Source organism: Sitodiplosis mosellana, unplaced genomic scaffold (genome assembly GCF_009176505.1).
Source record: "Sitodiplosis mosellana isolate CC-2019 unplaced genomic scaffold, AAFC_SMos_1.0 Smas_scaffold_61, whole genome shotgun sequence".
NCBI lineage: Eukaryota > Metazoa > Arthropoda > Insecta > Diptera > Cecidomyiidae > Sitodiplosis > Sitodiplosis mosellana.
Window position 1 is genome coordinate 327324 of NW_022595303.1, and position 12145 is coordinate 339468.

At 34.3% G+C, this 12145-nt stretch overlaps 2 protein-coding genes across 2 annotated transcripts; both read left to right on the plus strand.

The window, feature by feature from the left end:
- The first annotated feature begins 81 nt into the window (after positions 1-81).
- Positions 82-5697, plus strand: LOC129570542 (MYND-type zinc finger-containing chromatin reader ZMYND8-like). The gene is made up of 8 exons (XM_055450194.1): positions 82-395; positions 675-1923; positions 2214-2374; positions 2724-2778; positions 3109-3244; positions 3653-4026; positions 4291-5051; positions 5133-5697. The coding sequence occupies exons 2-8, from the start codon at positions 1840-1842 to the stop codon at positions 5158-5160; spliced, it is 1599 nt and encodes a 532-aa protein (XP_055306169.1). The 5' UTR covers positions 82-395; positions 675-1839; the 3' UTR covers positions 5161-5697.
- Positions 5698-9926: 4229 nt separating this feature from the next.
- LOC129570518 (chymotrypsin-1-like) lies at positions 9927-11261 on the plus strand. The gene is made up of 5 exons (XM_055450162.1): positions 9927-10121; positions 10193-10346; positions 10423-10804; positions 10988-11052; positions 11120-11261. Exons 1-5 carry the CDS (start codon positions 10049-10051, stop codon positions 11193-11195), a joined length of 750 nt encoding a protein of 249 aa, XP_055306137.1. The 5' UTR covers positions 9927-10048; the 3' UTR covers positions 11196-11261.
- The last annotated feature ends 884 nt before the right edge of the window (positions 11262-12145 follow it).

Genomic DNA, 12145 nt, shown 5'->3' on the forward strand with positions numbered 1-12145 from the left:
AAAAAATCAAAGTAGATAAGATAAGTACATAATATGGATCCCGTGTAAATTGGCAATCTTAAAAATATAAAAGAGGTAGATTTTAGCTAATTTCCGTCAATAACAAACGAATTGCCAGTTAATTCGGTCCATTCGGTGATTTTCAGTTAAAGATCGTTTGAATTCTCTTTCGATTAAATCAAAAAAAGTGTTCTGTTCATTTTTCTTTCAACAGTTTTAAAATGAAATTCGCAGTATTTGTAGTATTGTCATGCTTGTGCATTTTCGGTTCTGGTTTGCAAACGGATCAAATCTGGGGCAATATTAATAATAATGTCCGTGAAATTGGAAGTGAGACCATCAAGGTGCCATCAACAATATGGACAGTGAAAAAACATAAGTTTAGCTTCCCAAAGGTGAGACCTTCTTCCTAAATTTTAACATTTTGTTCCTTCATTGTTGTAGAACAGAACAATAATGACGTTTATCAACAATATCGACGTTTTTATAGAGACATGTCTCTATGGATTTAGAAATTCATTTTTTTTCTCTAAACAATGCCAATTGACAATCCGAATAAATCAACAAAATAAGATCGAATTTCATTTTCATTACCAAAATCATTCATTTTGCATAATAGTCAGTCAACACTTGATATGAAAACAATTTGAATTAATCTAAAATTGTATCCACAGATGCCGTTAAATGTTCCAATCGCTGGTATCAGACATATCGACTACAAATCGCATCCAGTCAAAGTGGAATTCTTAAAAGGCGGCGTCGGACATTTCGATGTAACTTTCCAGCTTACTTCACAGAAAGGCCATGGCATCAACTCTACCTTCATTTTCTACGCACAATAAAGAGGGTCATATCTTATCAGCTGCCACAAAGAAAAAGAATGGAGATATGGAATTGACGCTAAAACTCGAAATTTTTTACCATTACATTCTTCAAAACAGAACTTTCTTCAAAATTGGAGTTAAAAGAAGACATTGTTATTTGAAATAGAAAATGAATAATTGAAGTATGAATTTCCAAAAATAAACGTTAAAAAAGCAGATAAAAAATCTATTTTTGAATCATTTAAAATGATTCATTTTATATGCAATATTTTGGTTGTGATTGTAAGTTGGCACGGAGAAAATCAGAAAAGTGTGACTCATTCATTCCTCTTGCGAATTGAAATGAGAATCTAAATCAAGAGATTAAATAATGCCCAATAGGGCACAATGCTATCGAACCATCGAATCGTTTTCCAATCAATTTGGAAAACTCCAAAATTGTGACTATTTATCAATGCTTGCATAGCTGCCGAATCGTGATTTGGATAGAAGGACAGAAGGACAGATTCGCTATCATTAAGTCTCAATTGAATTAAAATCTTGCTGAAGAAACCAAAAAAACCGAAAAAATGGAGTCTGAAAGAGAATTCCAGTGCGAGGGAAAAATGAAAACTTGTAATAAATACAAACCAAAACAATGATAAAACAATCAAAGCAAAGAGAATCATATACAAATGAAATGAATGAAATTCCAATCGGAATTATCATAAAGAACGAATCCATTTGTAATATAGTAATCAAACGCACTCATTAGGATTTGCGCGGAAAAAATGACAACTGCTGTGTTTACAGTGGATGATTTACAGTGAATGTGTTTACAAGCTGTGTTGTAGTAATACGAGTGACATCCATTAATTTGCACGTTGTTTGTTTGCACATTTGCATTTTGATATAAACAAAGTCGACAAAAACTCTGTGTATAAATTCTGTATGTAAATTTCCTTTTGGATTCGAATGTATGGATTAATTTAGTCAATTTTGAGTTGAATTAAAGACATTTTTCTGAAGAAAAATCATGGTAAATCAATCGAAACCAGAAAGTTGTGACGACAAAACGAGCTGTGTTGGATTCTTTGCACCACGAACCCAAAGTGCTAAGGTAAGCAAATCATTCACAGTTCAACTGAGTCAGCGTATGCTTCATCTCAAGTGTAGCGACCTTTCTGTTTTAGATCGAATCTTTTCTCTCATTTTCGTACACAGCTACTGTGTGTGTGTTTATACAAATTGTGTTTGCACATGTCGGCTCCTGGTAGTGACAGTGTTGATTTGTTTGGACTTTTTGTTATTCGTTCTTTTACACACAAACAAAGTTGAATGGGATTTTTATATGGAAATTGATTGTCGTTGCATTTTTTTTTAAAGTAAATATATTATTTTACGTTGCAGAAATATTGGAATAAATTTTGTTGGTTGTGTCACAAGGAAAATCCGGTTGAAAAAAAGAAGTGCAATAAATGCTATCATGTTTATCACGTCGCTTGTTTGGAAGCTGATTCGATTTGCAATGACTGTAAATTGGCCAAGATACGAAACCGACTTCTCAGCAGGTACGTTTTGAAGCTGTTTTTGAGCAAAAACGAAGCTATTGTTGTTCAATTCGAAGATAATTTGGTTTTTAATCAACTAAAATTGAATTTAAAAATAATTTTCAATCAACAAACCTGGCAAATGCTTCAAGCTTTGAACAATTGTAATTTGTGTGCAATTGTGCATGAACTAGTTGATAATTTGGATATTCGTTTCTTGATTGAATCTAATTGTTCTACTATTGCTTCTCAATTGTTCAAAACTCGAATTTATAAATTGCCATTGAGCCCATTGTGGCATGCATCTAATAGTATTAGGACCGGTCCTATTTCAATTCACCTAAAATGTTGACATTTTAACTCATTGCAGTGACGATCAGAAAATGCTGAAGAGACTGGTCGAAAAGTTGTTCTGTGATGAAGGGGTAAGTGTGCAATGATGCAATGTTGTATTGCAATACCTGTGGTGTACTCAAACATACGTATTTGTGCAGAAAAGTGTCTATTTTTCAAGAAAAGTGTCCTATGGACCATATCCATTGTTCAAGAGAAGTGTTTTTTGTCAGCGACTGAGTCATTTCTCATTAGGAATGACAATTAAAATTGAATCATTTCAATCACTCACAAGAAAATATGCGAATGACTATCGAGCGATTGAGATGAAGATGAGTCGTTACAGTCCTTGATCACTCTTTTAAAAAGCATTCATATAATTGTTCTTCACTCAGTTTGACTAACTTATGATTTTGTTCCAGATGATGACTTTTGAGAAGCAGTGCATTTCGAAGCCATTGACCTCGATCAGAGCGAAAATTGAAAATTATACCACATTTGCTGCTTTTTTGGATGACATCAAGTGGACGGTGCATAAATGCATGGTGGTTTATAACGGTAAGATTTTTTTTTCATTGGATTCTTTTCTGTGGGACAGAGAGACAAAGAAGACAGAAAGGTCAGAGTAGGAGGGCCTTTTTACGAAATTTTTACTGTGATTTGTTTTTGGGGAAAAAAATACCTCTCGATGAATCAATCTTAACTCTCTTCGACGAGTAGTGCCCTTGATTCTAATTCAAGTTGTGATTATGGACATGATCAATTCTGATTAAAATCCTTGCGCGAGTCGAAGTTTTTCAAAAATGTTTGAATTTGGCAAAAATCAACAAAATCGAAAAAGTCCCTTCATGAATGATTTTGGGTGGATTTTCATCGCACTATGTTCTAATGGAAAGAATTCAACTTAAAAACGAAAGTGTATGAGCCTAAAATGTGTCCAATTGAATAATTTTTTTCCCCATTCAGAATGTCAATCGGTAGAAGAGAACAAGATGGCAGCGATGGCCGAACGACTCAGAATGTATTGCGTCGAGCAAGTTGAAAGCATGCAGGCATGCGCGGAATGTCATACGAACTCTTGGGAATGGCCTGATCATAACATCACAATGTCTTGCAAAATGGCTCATCCGATTCTGTGGGCATTGGACCAACAAAATCTATTGTACTGGCCGGCAAAGTGCATGTTGGTGAACGACTCAAAAGTCACCGTTCGCTTCTTCGGATATCACAAGACGGCTGCAGTCGATGTAAAGGATTGCTGGTTATATTCACACCAACCACCTTCTCAGAAGAATGGTGAAAATCAAGTGAATGCCGACGATTTTTCGACGGCTCTGAAGGTAAAGGTGGGAAAATGGAATTTTAAGTAGGAATTTGGGGGATCTCAATTAAAAAGTGTTTGCTTGACGTTCTGAAAGATACTTTGATTGGTTAAAGCCTTCTTAGGGCAATAATTAGTATCAATTTCGTCACTCGCACCTGCAGTTGCCGGCTGTGATCTGCTCATCGAAACCTATACTTCGAAATTCCATTGAAAAATCCAAATTTAAAAAAAAATTGCCAAAATTTCCGTCCAAATCTAAAATTGCAATCTATTTTTACAGGAGGCTGATGCTTACATCGAAAATCTCCGCAAAGAAATTGGTGAATATGTTTACGCTGCTATGGATACGCCATTCAATCCGTTCATCCATTTTCGTACCATTGGCAACGACGCTGTTCAATCAGAGGATTATCCGGTAGTCCCAGTTCCAGCGTTGAATCGTCCGAATTTGGTCATCAGCAGCCCATTGATTGATATGAGCTCAGCGCATCGTCCAAATAATCAACCGCGTAACTCCGAAATGCCATCTCGTGTTTTGGACATGCCAACAATTCAGTCCAATGACATCGACGATCAGCAACACTCTTCCAAAAAAACCCAAACCAAATCGATCAACTCCACTTTAGCTGGCAAAAAACGAAAAATCACCGAAACAGTTGCAACACCATCACCGGAGCAAAAAGCGCGCAAATCATTTCCAGCAACCAGCAACATTCAAGTGTTCTCAAGCCTCATGCAATTGAACTTTAGGGAATACGTTGACAAGTCAAGCCGTTTGTGCGAAGGAATCGAACGATTGGAAAATAAAGTGGCCGAACTAAAGTTTGAGAAAAAACAGCTCATCGATGAAATCGCGCAACAAAAACAGGAAGTCGATAAGGTGACGAACGAAAACAATAAACTCAAGGGCTATCTAAAACAGTTTAACATCATTTGGGAAGGCAAGTTAGCGGAGGCCAAACGACAACAATGGTGCATCACATGCGGAAAGAAACCAGAAGATCCATTCTATTGCAGCAAAGCCTGCCAAAAGGTTGATTGGTAAGAAGACTGATTTTTCTTTTGCTTTATTTTCTCATTCCACTGAACGATTGAGCTAATGATTTTTTTCAATCCTTTTAGGAAAAATGATGAACCCGAAGATTTGTAATCATCTTAATCAAAAGCCCATTTCTTCCTATTACACTGACTCGAATTCAATTTAATTTTGAACGAAAAGAATTACCTGACGTACAAATAGGAGTTTAAAAGAAAATCAACATTTGAATAGCATTTAGTCATCAAACCAAAAATTTAATCGAAAACTGTCAAGTTTACTGATCACAACGATGTATTAATCTCTATTTTTCTCGCTGACACTGTATTTTTTGAAGAAAATGTCTCCAACATTTACATTCGGTTCAATTTATGAACAAGAATATTTAACAGAAACATGAATATCAGTCTAATTTTGCTTTAAAATAGGATGAAATATGTTTTTTTTTGTATTTTACGAGCCAGCAAGAGAAGCTATTCTATTACGAGATATTCATTGAAATAATATACCACAATAGTACTAATTTCGCATAACACATGAAAATGACAATGGATTGAATTATTATTGTGTAGCAAAATGTAATGCATTCGATTATTTTGTACACTGACCCATTCGATGACATTTAAATAAAGAAGAAAAAAATAAGACAAATCTTCTTAACATTTTCAATTTGATTTTTTTTAGGAAATAAGTGGACACATTTGATAAAATAAAATGAATACATTTGGTTCCGATCAATAGAACGTTTGACAAAATACAACGATTCGAATTTCTCAACTCAGTTGTTTCGCTTATTCGCCATAACAGCAAATATCAATGGAAATTTATAGCATTTTCTGCATTCGTCAAGCCTGGTGAAAGATGTTCATTTTTCAACTGGATTCAATTCTGGTCCCTTTTTTCCTATCTTTAATGCGATGCCAGCCACTCGGAAAAAAGTCTGGTTTTTTTTAGAGTGTATACAATACACCATTAGTGGAATGTGAGCAATATTGTAAGAGAATGATGGTAATTTATGAAAATTCGTTCAAACTCAAAGTATGATATTTATTTATCCATAGTGTCAACATCTTAATCAATTCACTCAGAAGTGAAGGTTTTGAACAGCATGTAATAAGTGAAAACCGTCTTCAATAACTGAAAAAAAAAAATTGAAAATTAGTTTTTGATGATGGATTAAAAAAAAAATCAGAGGAAAAAAGCCCAAAGAAAAGAACCTACAAAAAATGGTGGAAATTGAAGCAATGCAAAAATTCGAAATAAACTGAGTAATGAATATACCTTTGAAAATGTTTCCAAATTAAGAATGGCAAGGTTGAATCCATGATAAAAGAGTGGTAGATGAGCGTTGCCGATCATTAAAATGAAAAACTTTTGCAATTTAACTGGAAGCTTTTGCCAGTTGGCTTTGTACAAGCTGTCGCCCATTTGAGCAAAGCTCTCCGTAGCAACCTTCCCAAAATAACAGTAGACAAACAGGTTTGATACGCCAACCATAACTGAGATCAACATTATAATTATGCTGAAGCCAAAGTTTCGGATTTGCTGTCGGTTTGCAGGAAAATTATTATGAAAAAGAATAAACAAATAAATATATATCGCATTCTTTAATGTTTTGAAATTCAAAGATTCATTTGCTTTTAGGCACGTTGAAAAAATGAGAAAATTCTTCAAGGAAAAAAATGTGCTCTGGTGGTGTCGTGTCAAAAGGTTGTTTTGATAAGAAATACTTACAATATCCAATTGAAAAGCGACACAAGCCAAGTAAACCGTCATGCAAGCGAGTTGAACGAAGATAAAAAGGCTGTAAACTTCAGCCGTTTGCCAGAACCAGCTTCAAAAATAGAAAAAATAAGACTTGTTTTAATTTGGAAGGAATTAAGTTGAAATTGTATATAATTCTCGACTCACTCTTTGACCGATGTATGAAAATTGATCAATTCACAAAGAAATTCCTTGTCATCACGCGTTTTGTCGTCATAATTCAGTTTACGTAACGAATATGAAAGTCGATTGGCAAACTCTCTATGATGCAAACAAATGGAAATAAAGAGCAACAACAGGGAACCATTCGTAAATAAATATGCATCACCCATAACGGCATCGAAACAAATTTCGTAAAAATATCCCATTTCAGTCGTTTTGTTCCATGGAAGTCTGGAAATGGAAGACAAATTTAAATAGAATAAATGAAGTAAGTTCTATATTGATTGGTATGTTGGAATTGAAACTTGAAATCAGATATATTTTGAATCTAATTCATTATTTTTGATACGCTTTGATTGTTGAAGTGCAGTTTCAAGTTGTGAATTTTCAGTGCAAATTTGACCAAAAATTAGTTGGAAATTGAAAAAAAAATTGTATCACTCACAGCACTTGAAAGGGGTGGTAAACATATTTCGGATCGAAAGTTCCTTTGAGCATTCGACAAATTATCACCGAAACTCCGGACATAGTAATGGTATTGATGAAGAAGCCAGCCACAACGGCTAACAAATATTTTATTGAAATTTGTTCACTGTTCACATTTGCCTGCTCGAGAAACTGGTTGGTGTCTTTGCCTGAATCTGAATTCGGAGTAGAAGAAAACGATTTGAAATATTACAAAAAAAATTATCACAAATTTTGGTCAAATGAACTAATGAACCAATTTAAAACTTTTTGATAACCGCCCGATGAAAATGAGACATCAAAAATCGACTTTACCTGCTTTGTAAATCTGCAACAAATGTTCAAAAATAGCGTTGATTTTATGGCGTGAAAGAATCCCAGTAATAGCCATATAAGTTACAGATGATAGAGCACACATTTGGAGCAAAGCATGCAGAGACATTTCTAAGTCGGTCGATATGAATTTCACGAAGAATAATGAACTGGCCAACAAACCCCACAAATTCATTGCCAGTGCAGAGACAGTGAATACGATATAGCCTAATCTCTTCCATTTGCTAACGGACTCGTCAACTGGACACACAGAAAGCAAATTCAGTACTCTCCGATTCGTTATCAATGGATTTATCTCCAACATATCAACTGAATTTTGTCCAACTGAAACCTTTTTCGAACACTTTATTTAATGCAATTTTTTCTTCTTGAATAAACTTCTCTTCATTGGAATATGAAAATTGAAATAAAAAATGTGCTGTTGGTCAATGATCAATTGAACAGAGGAACCAATTTATTTCTATTAGCTAGAACCAATTTATTTATAAGTTGAAAAAAGGAACAAAGTTTATTCCAATCAAAGTCACAACTAACAGATTTCCTCTTTAAAATCAGCTTTATATACAATTTGGAACAAAGAAAAAAATGGTTTTTTATAGAAGTAGAAGCGATAGAAAAAATATTCTTAAAAAAAAGAAACAAGTTTTTTCTTCACATTGGTTGGACATGTTCGAAAGGTATCCAATCACGCCATTATTCAACAGCTTCGAATCAACGTTTAAATTGTTAACTACATCTCATTCTTTAACACTTATCAACAAAAGAATTTGAATTTTTCATCGAGTGCCGTTAAATTATTCAAAAAATCAAGGAAATTTCAATTATTCAATAGAGAAAACGAATGAATCAAGTTTATTCAAAGAAATATCACTTTATTTTCTTTCACCTTTGGTATGTTTTTAATTATTCAGGATATGAAACACATTTCGATAACAATATTTGATTCAATCAACGCCAGCAAGAAGCACGAACGCCAAAGACATGCATGCAGAATAAATATGAACAATGGACATTGAGGTTGAATGTAGGTTCAATCATAGAAAAAAGACACGCATTTGATATGCAATAGCATGATACCATTTCAAGGGACAATTTAGTTGTTACCAACAGTGTCCTATTGGTTTTTTTTTTTCATCCAAAAACATCCTCATTCTGGGAAAACCATTTTCAATTACTATTGATTTTGATGTCATTACATTTGTATTCATGTTGTTTTATTGTTATGAAAATTTCCATAGAAAATATCGTTGAAAAAGCTCTTCAATAATTCGAATAAACACATTTGAGTGACTGAGATGAAAATAATGAGTTAGCAAAATCACATTTGTTTTCATCTACTCATTCAATTCCATATCCAATCAACTGTCCCAAATTCGAATCAACTGCGGTGGCTTTGTCTCACTCATTAGAGTTTAATGATGAAACACGCTCTAATTCGAATCATAAGTTCTTGAATAAAGGTAATAACACTTCAAAGTGGTTGTTCAGTTTTGGGATTTTCTTCGACGGCACTGAAATGTTCACAGAATCAAGCTGACTTGGTTGGTTTTTTTGCTACACCTTACAGTTGATATCGAGGAAGGAACCGAAAAGCGTTAAAGATAATTTATGTCCTATTGAAATGATTAAAATGTTTGAAACGGGCCCAGATTTAAATGAAATGTTCGTAAAATAGTGGGATTTTCACCGTTGGAACCTATTATTGTTGGCGGTCAGAATACTAGCACAACGCCACACCAGGGCTCATTGCAACAGAACGAGTTTCATTCTTTTATGATTCGTTTTAGAAACACACTCGCTAATATCTATAATCAGATCCTTTGTCTCCAAACAACTCTCAGAAATGTTGATTAAATAAATTAAACATTGTGCTTGTATCGATGGCTTGATGTATCGAATCGGAAACAACATGTGACTATCAATAAGTTACATTAAAATTCATGTTAACAACAAGTTTGAAGCGTGTGTGTTCGGCATAGATTCGATGCAATCGATGACACTATATTCCATTAATACTTGAGAATACGCTAATTTTAAATTAATAAACAAATTTAATGAACTTTCATAAATTGTTCACACTTCCCTCAGTATTGACACATTCAACCGATTCCAAATCGATCTACAGCCGCTTCGCTACACTTATTCAACTCATTCTAATTGGACTCGCACAGTTTTGCTATAAATTTAGGAACGTAACACGGTTACGTCGTAACAGAGAGTTTTCGTCTTAAGTCATTTGCATTATAATAGCTGGATTAACTTCAAAATTGCGTATAAAATGAAGGTGAAATTGTTGATTGTTCTGTGTATTCTGAAATTAACATCATGTGACTTAGAATATAGTCAAAAAGGTGTGTAGCGTATATCACATGGGTTTGCTAAAATCATGGAAAGTTTTATTCATCACATTTTGATACTCAAGTAGACGACTCACTTTTTATCGTGGGGGGATCACCCGCTTATGATGGCCAAGCTCCATACCAGTGCTCCATGCAGAAAATAAGATACGGCTCTCACTTTTGTGGGTGTGCAATTATATCTGATCGTTGGGTTGTAACAGCTGCGCATTGTCTTGGGTAGAGAAAAAAACCACCAAAAACCACTCAATAACAAAATTAAATCGGATTTTTTTCAATCATAATTTTAATACAGTAAACCTGTAAATGGAATTGAAATAAGAGTTGGATCGAACAAGAAGAATTCGGGTGGTCAGGTCCTTAGAGTGGAAAAAACAATTAGACACCCGAAGTATAGTAAACATGGTAATCCTGTAAACGATATTGGTTTGGTTAATGTTCAAGGCAACATCAAATTCAATGATAAAGTTAAACCGATCAATTATGGTGGATCAGAACCATCGCCCGGCACTGAACTGTTGGCTACGGGCTGGGGCATGACTCCCTATGCATCACCAGAAGACTTGCAGCAGCTTAAAGTAACGGCTATTTCACTTGAAGAGTGTCAAAGTACATGGTCTGGTATCGATGCAAGCGTTCTTTGTACATCAAGTCCAAATGGCCAAGGAATGTGCAAGGTAAAAAAAAATTCGCGAGTGACGATAAGTGCAAGAATGATATATTCTTACACTCATAGATTTTTAGTAAAAATTCATCTTCATTGACGGTAAAGTTGTCTCAAATAGGTTTCGTTCAACGCGTAATGCGATCATCTATTGATTAGAACTACTCTGTACCTAACAAAGTTTTTCTTTCCAAAGGGTGACTCCGGAAGTCCTCTTGTTAATGAAAATATACTCGTTGGATTAGTTTCTTTTGGAGAACCGTAAGTTGTGATCATATCGTTTTTTTTGTTTTCAACAAAGATTCACTTGTGCTAATTTTCATTGTAGCTGTGCTAAAGGGAGGCCAGACGCTTTTGCAAATGTAGCCCATTTCAGAAACTGGATCAAATCAACCGCAGTCTAAGTGTTTGAATTACCTTTACAAATGCGCTTTCGTGACGAATCAATAAAACGAATTCATTATGATCAATTTTGATTTGCTAATGTTTACTTTTCTATCGACACCAAATTGATTACAACAATTCTCCTACAGATTAAAAACCATCGTTGTTTTTTTTGTTTTTTTTTTTCATGATTTAATAAGTTCTGAAAATCTCGGAGAATCTAGTCAGTGGTCAAGAAGAAAAACAAACAATTCGGAAAATTTATTTACAGTTTAAATAAATCACACATACTCATTGCCCTTTACTGTTAATTACGAAAACTTTGATGACTGGAAATGCAAACACGTTAACAAGACAATTCAACCATTGTAAATGGGCTTTTGTGACAAGTTTTTAAAAACTTTCAACTCCAGATTGACCGTTGGCTCTGAGAATGAGAACAATGAGGGATGCGCGTGATGAATCTATGAATTAATCAGCTGTGTATGTGTGTTCAGCATGAACTTGACACAATCGATAACACTATATTCCATTAATATACTAGTAATACTTGAAAATGCGCTAATTTCCAATTAATAAAAGAATTTAATGAGCGTTCATTAATTGTTTACACTTCCCTCAGTATTGACACATTCAACCGATTCCAAATCGATCTACAGCCGCTTCGTTACACCTATTCGACACATTCTAATTGGACTCGCGCAGCTTTGCTATAAATTTAGGAACGTAACAGGAAGTTTTCAGTAGTTTTTGTCAAGTCATTTGCATAACTATAATTGGATTAACTCTGAAAATTTGTATAAAATGAAGGTGAAATTGTTGATTGTTCTATGTATTCTGAAATTATCATCATGTGACTTAGAATACAGTTTCGGAAGTATGTAGCATGGGTTTTTGAAAATCCTCGAAAATTTTATTTATCACACACTCAATATTATAGCGACATCTATTATTAAAATAGCTTGTAGTA

What these genes read in the sequence shown, in the direction of transcription:
- LOC129570542 (XM_055450194.1), top strand. Translation starts at nt 1,840, where the DNA reads ATGGTAAATCAATCGAAACCAGAAAGTTGTGACGACAAAACGAGCTGT. An exon ending in ATGCATGGTGGTTTATAACG is followed by an intron (nt 3,245 to 3,652) that starts GTAAGATTTTTT and finishes TTCCCCATTCAG; the next exon opens with AATGTCAATCGGTAGAAGAG. An exon ending in ATTTTTCGACGGCTCTGAAG is followed by an intron (nt 4,027 to 4,290) that starts GTAAAGGTGGGA and finishes CTATTTTTACAG; the next exon opens with GAGGCTGATGCTTACATCGA.
- LOC129570518 (XM_055450162.1), top strand. Translation starts at nt 10,049, where the DNA reads ATGAAGGTGAAATTGTTGATTGTTCTGTGTATTCTGAAATTAACATCA. An exon ending in CTTAGAATATAGTCAAAAAG is followed by an intron (nt 10,122 to 10,192) that starts GTGTGTAGCGTA and finishes TTGATACTCAAG; the next exon opens with TAGACGACTCACTTTTTATC. An exon ending in ATGGCCAAGGAATGTGCAAG is followed by an intron (nt 10,805 to 10,987) that starts GTAAAAAAAAAT and finishes TTCTTTCCAAAG; the next exon opens with GGTGACTCCGGAAGTCCTCT.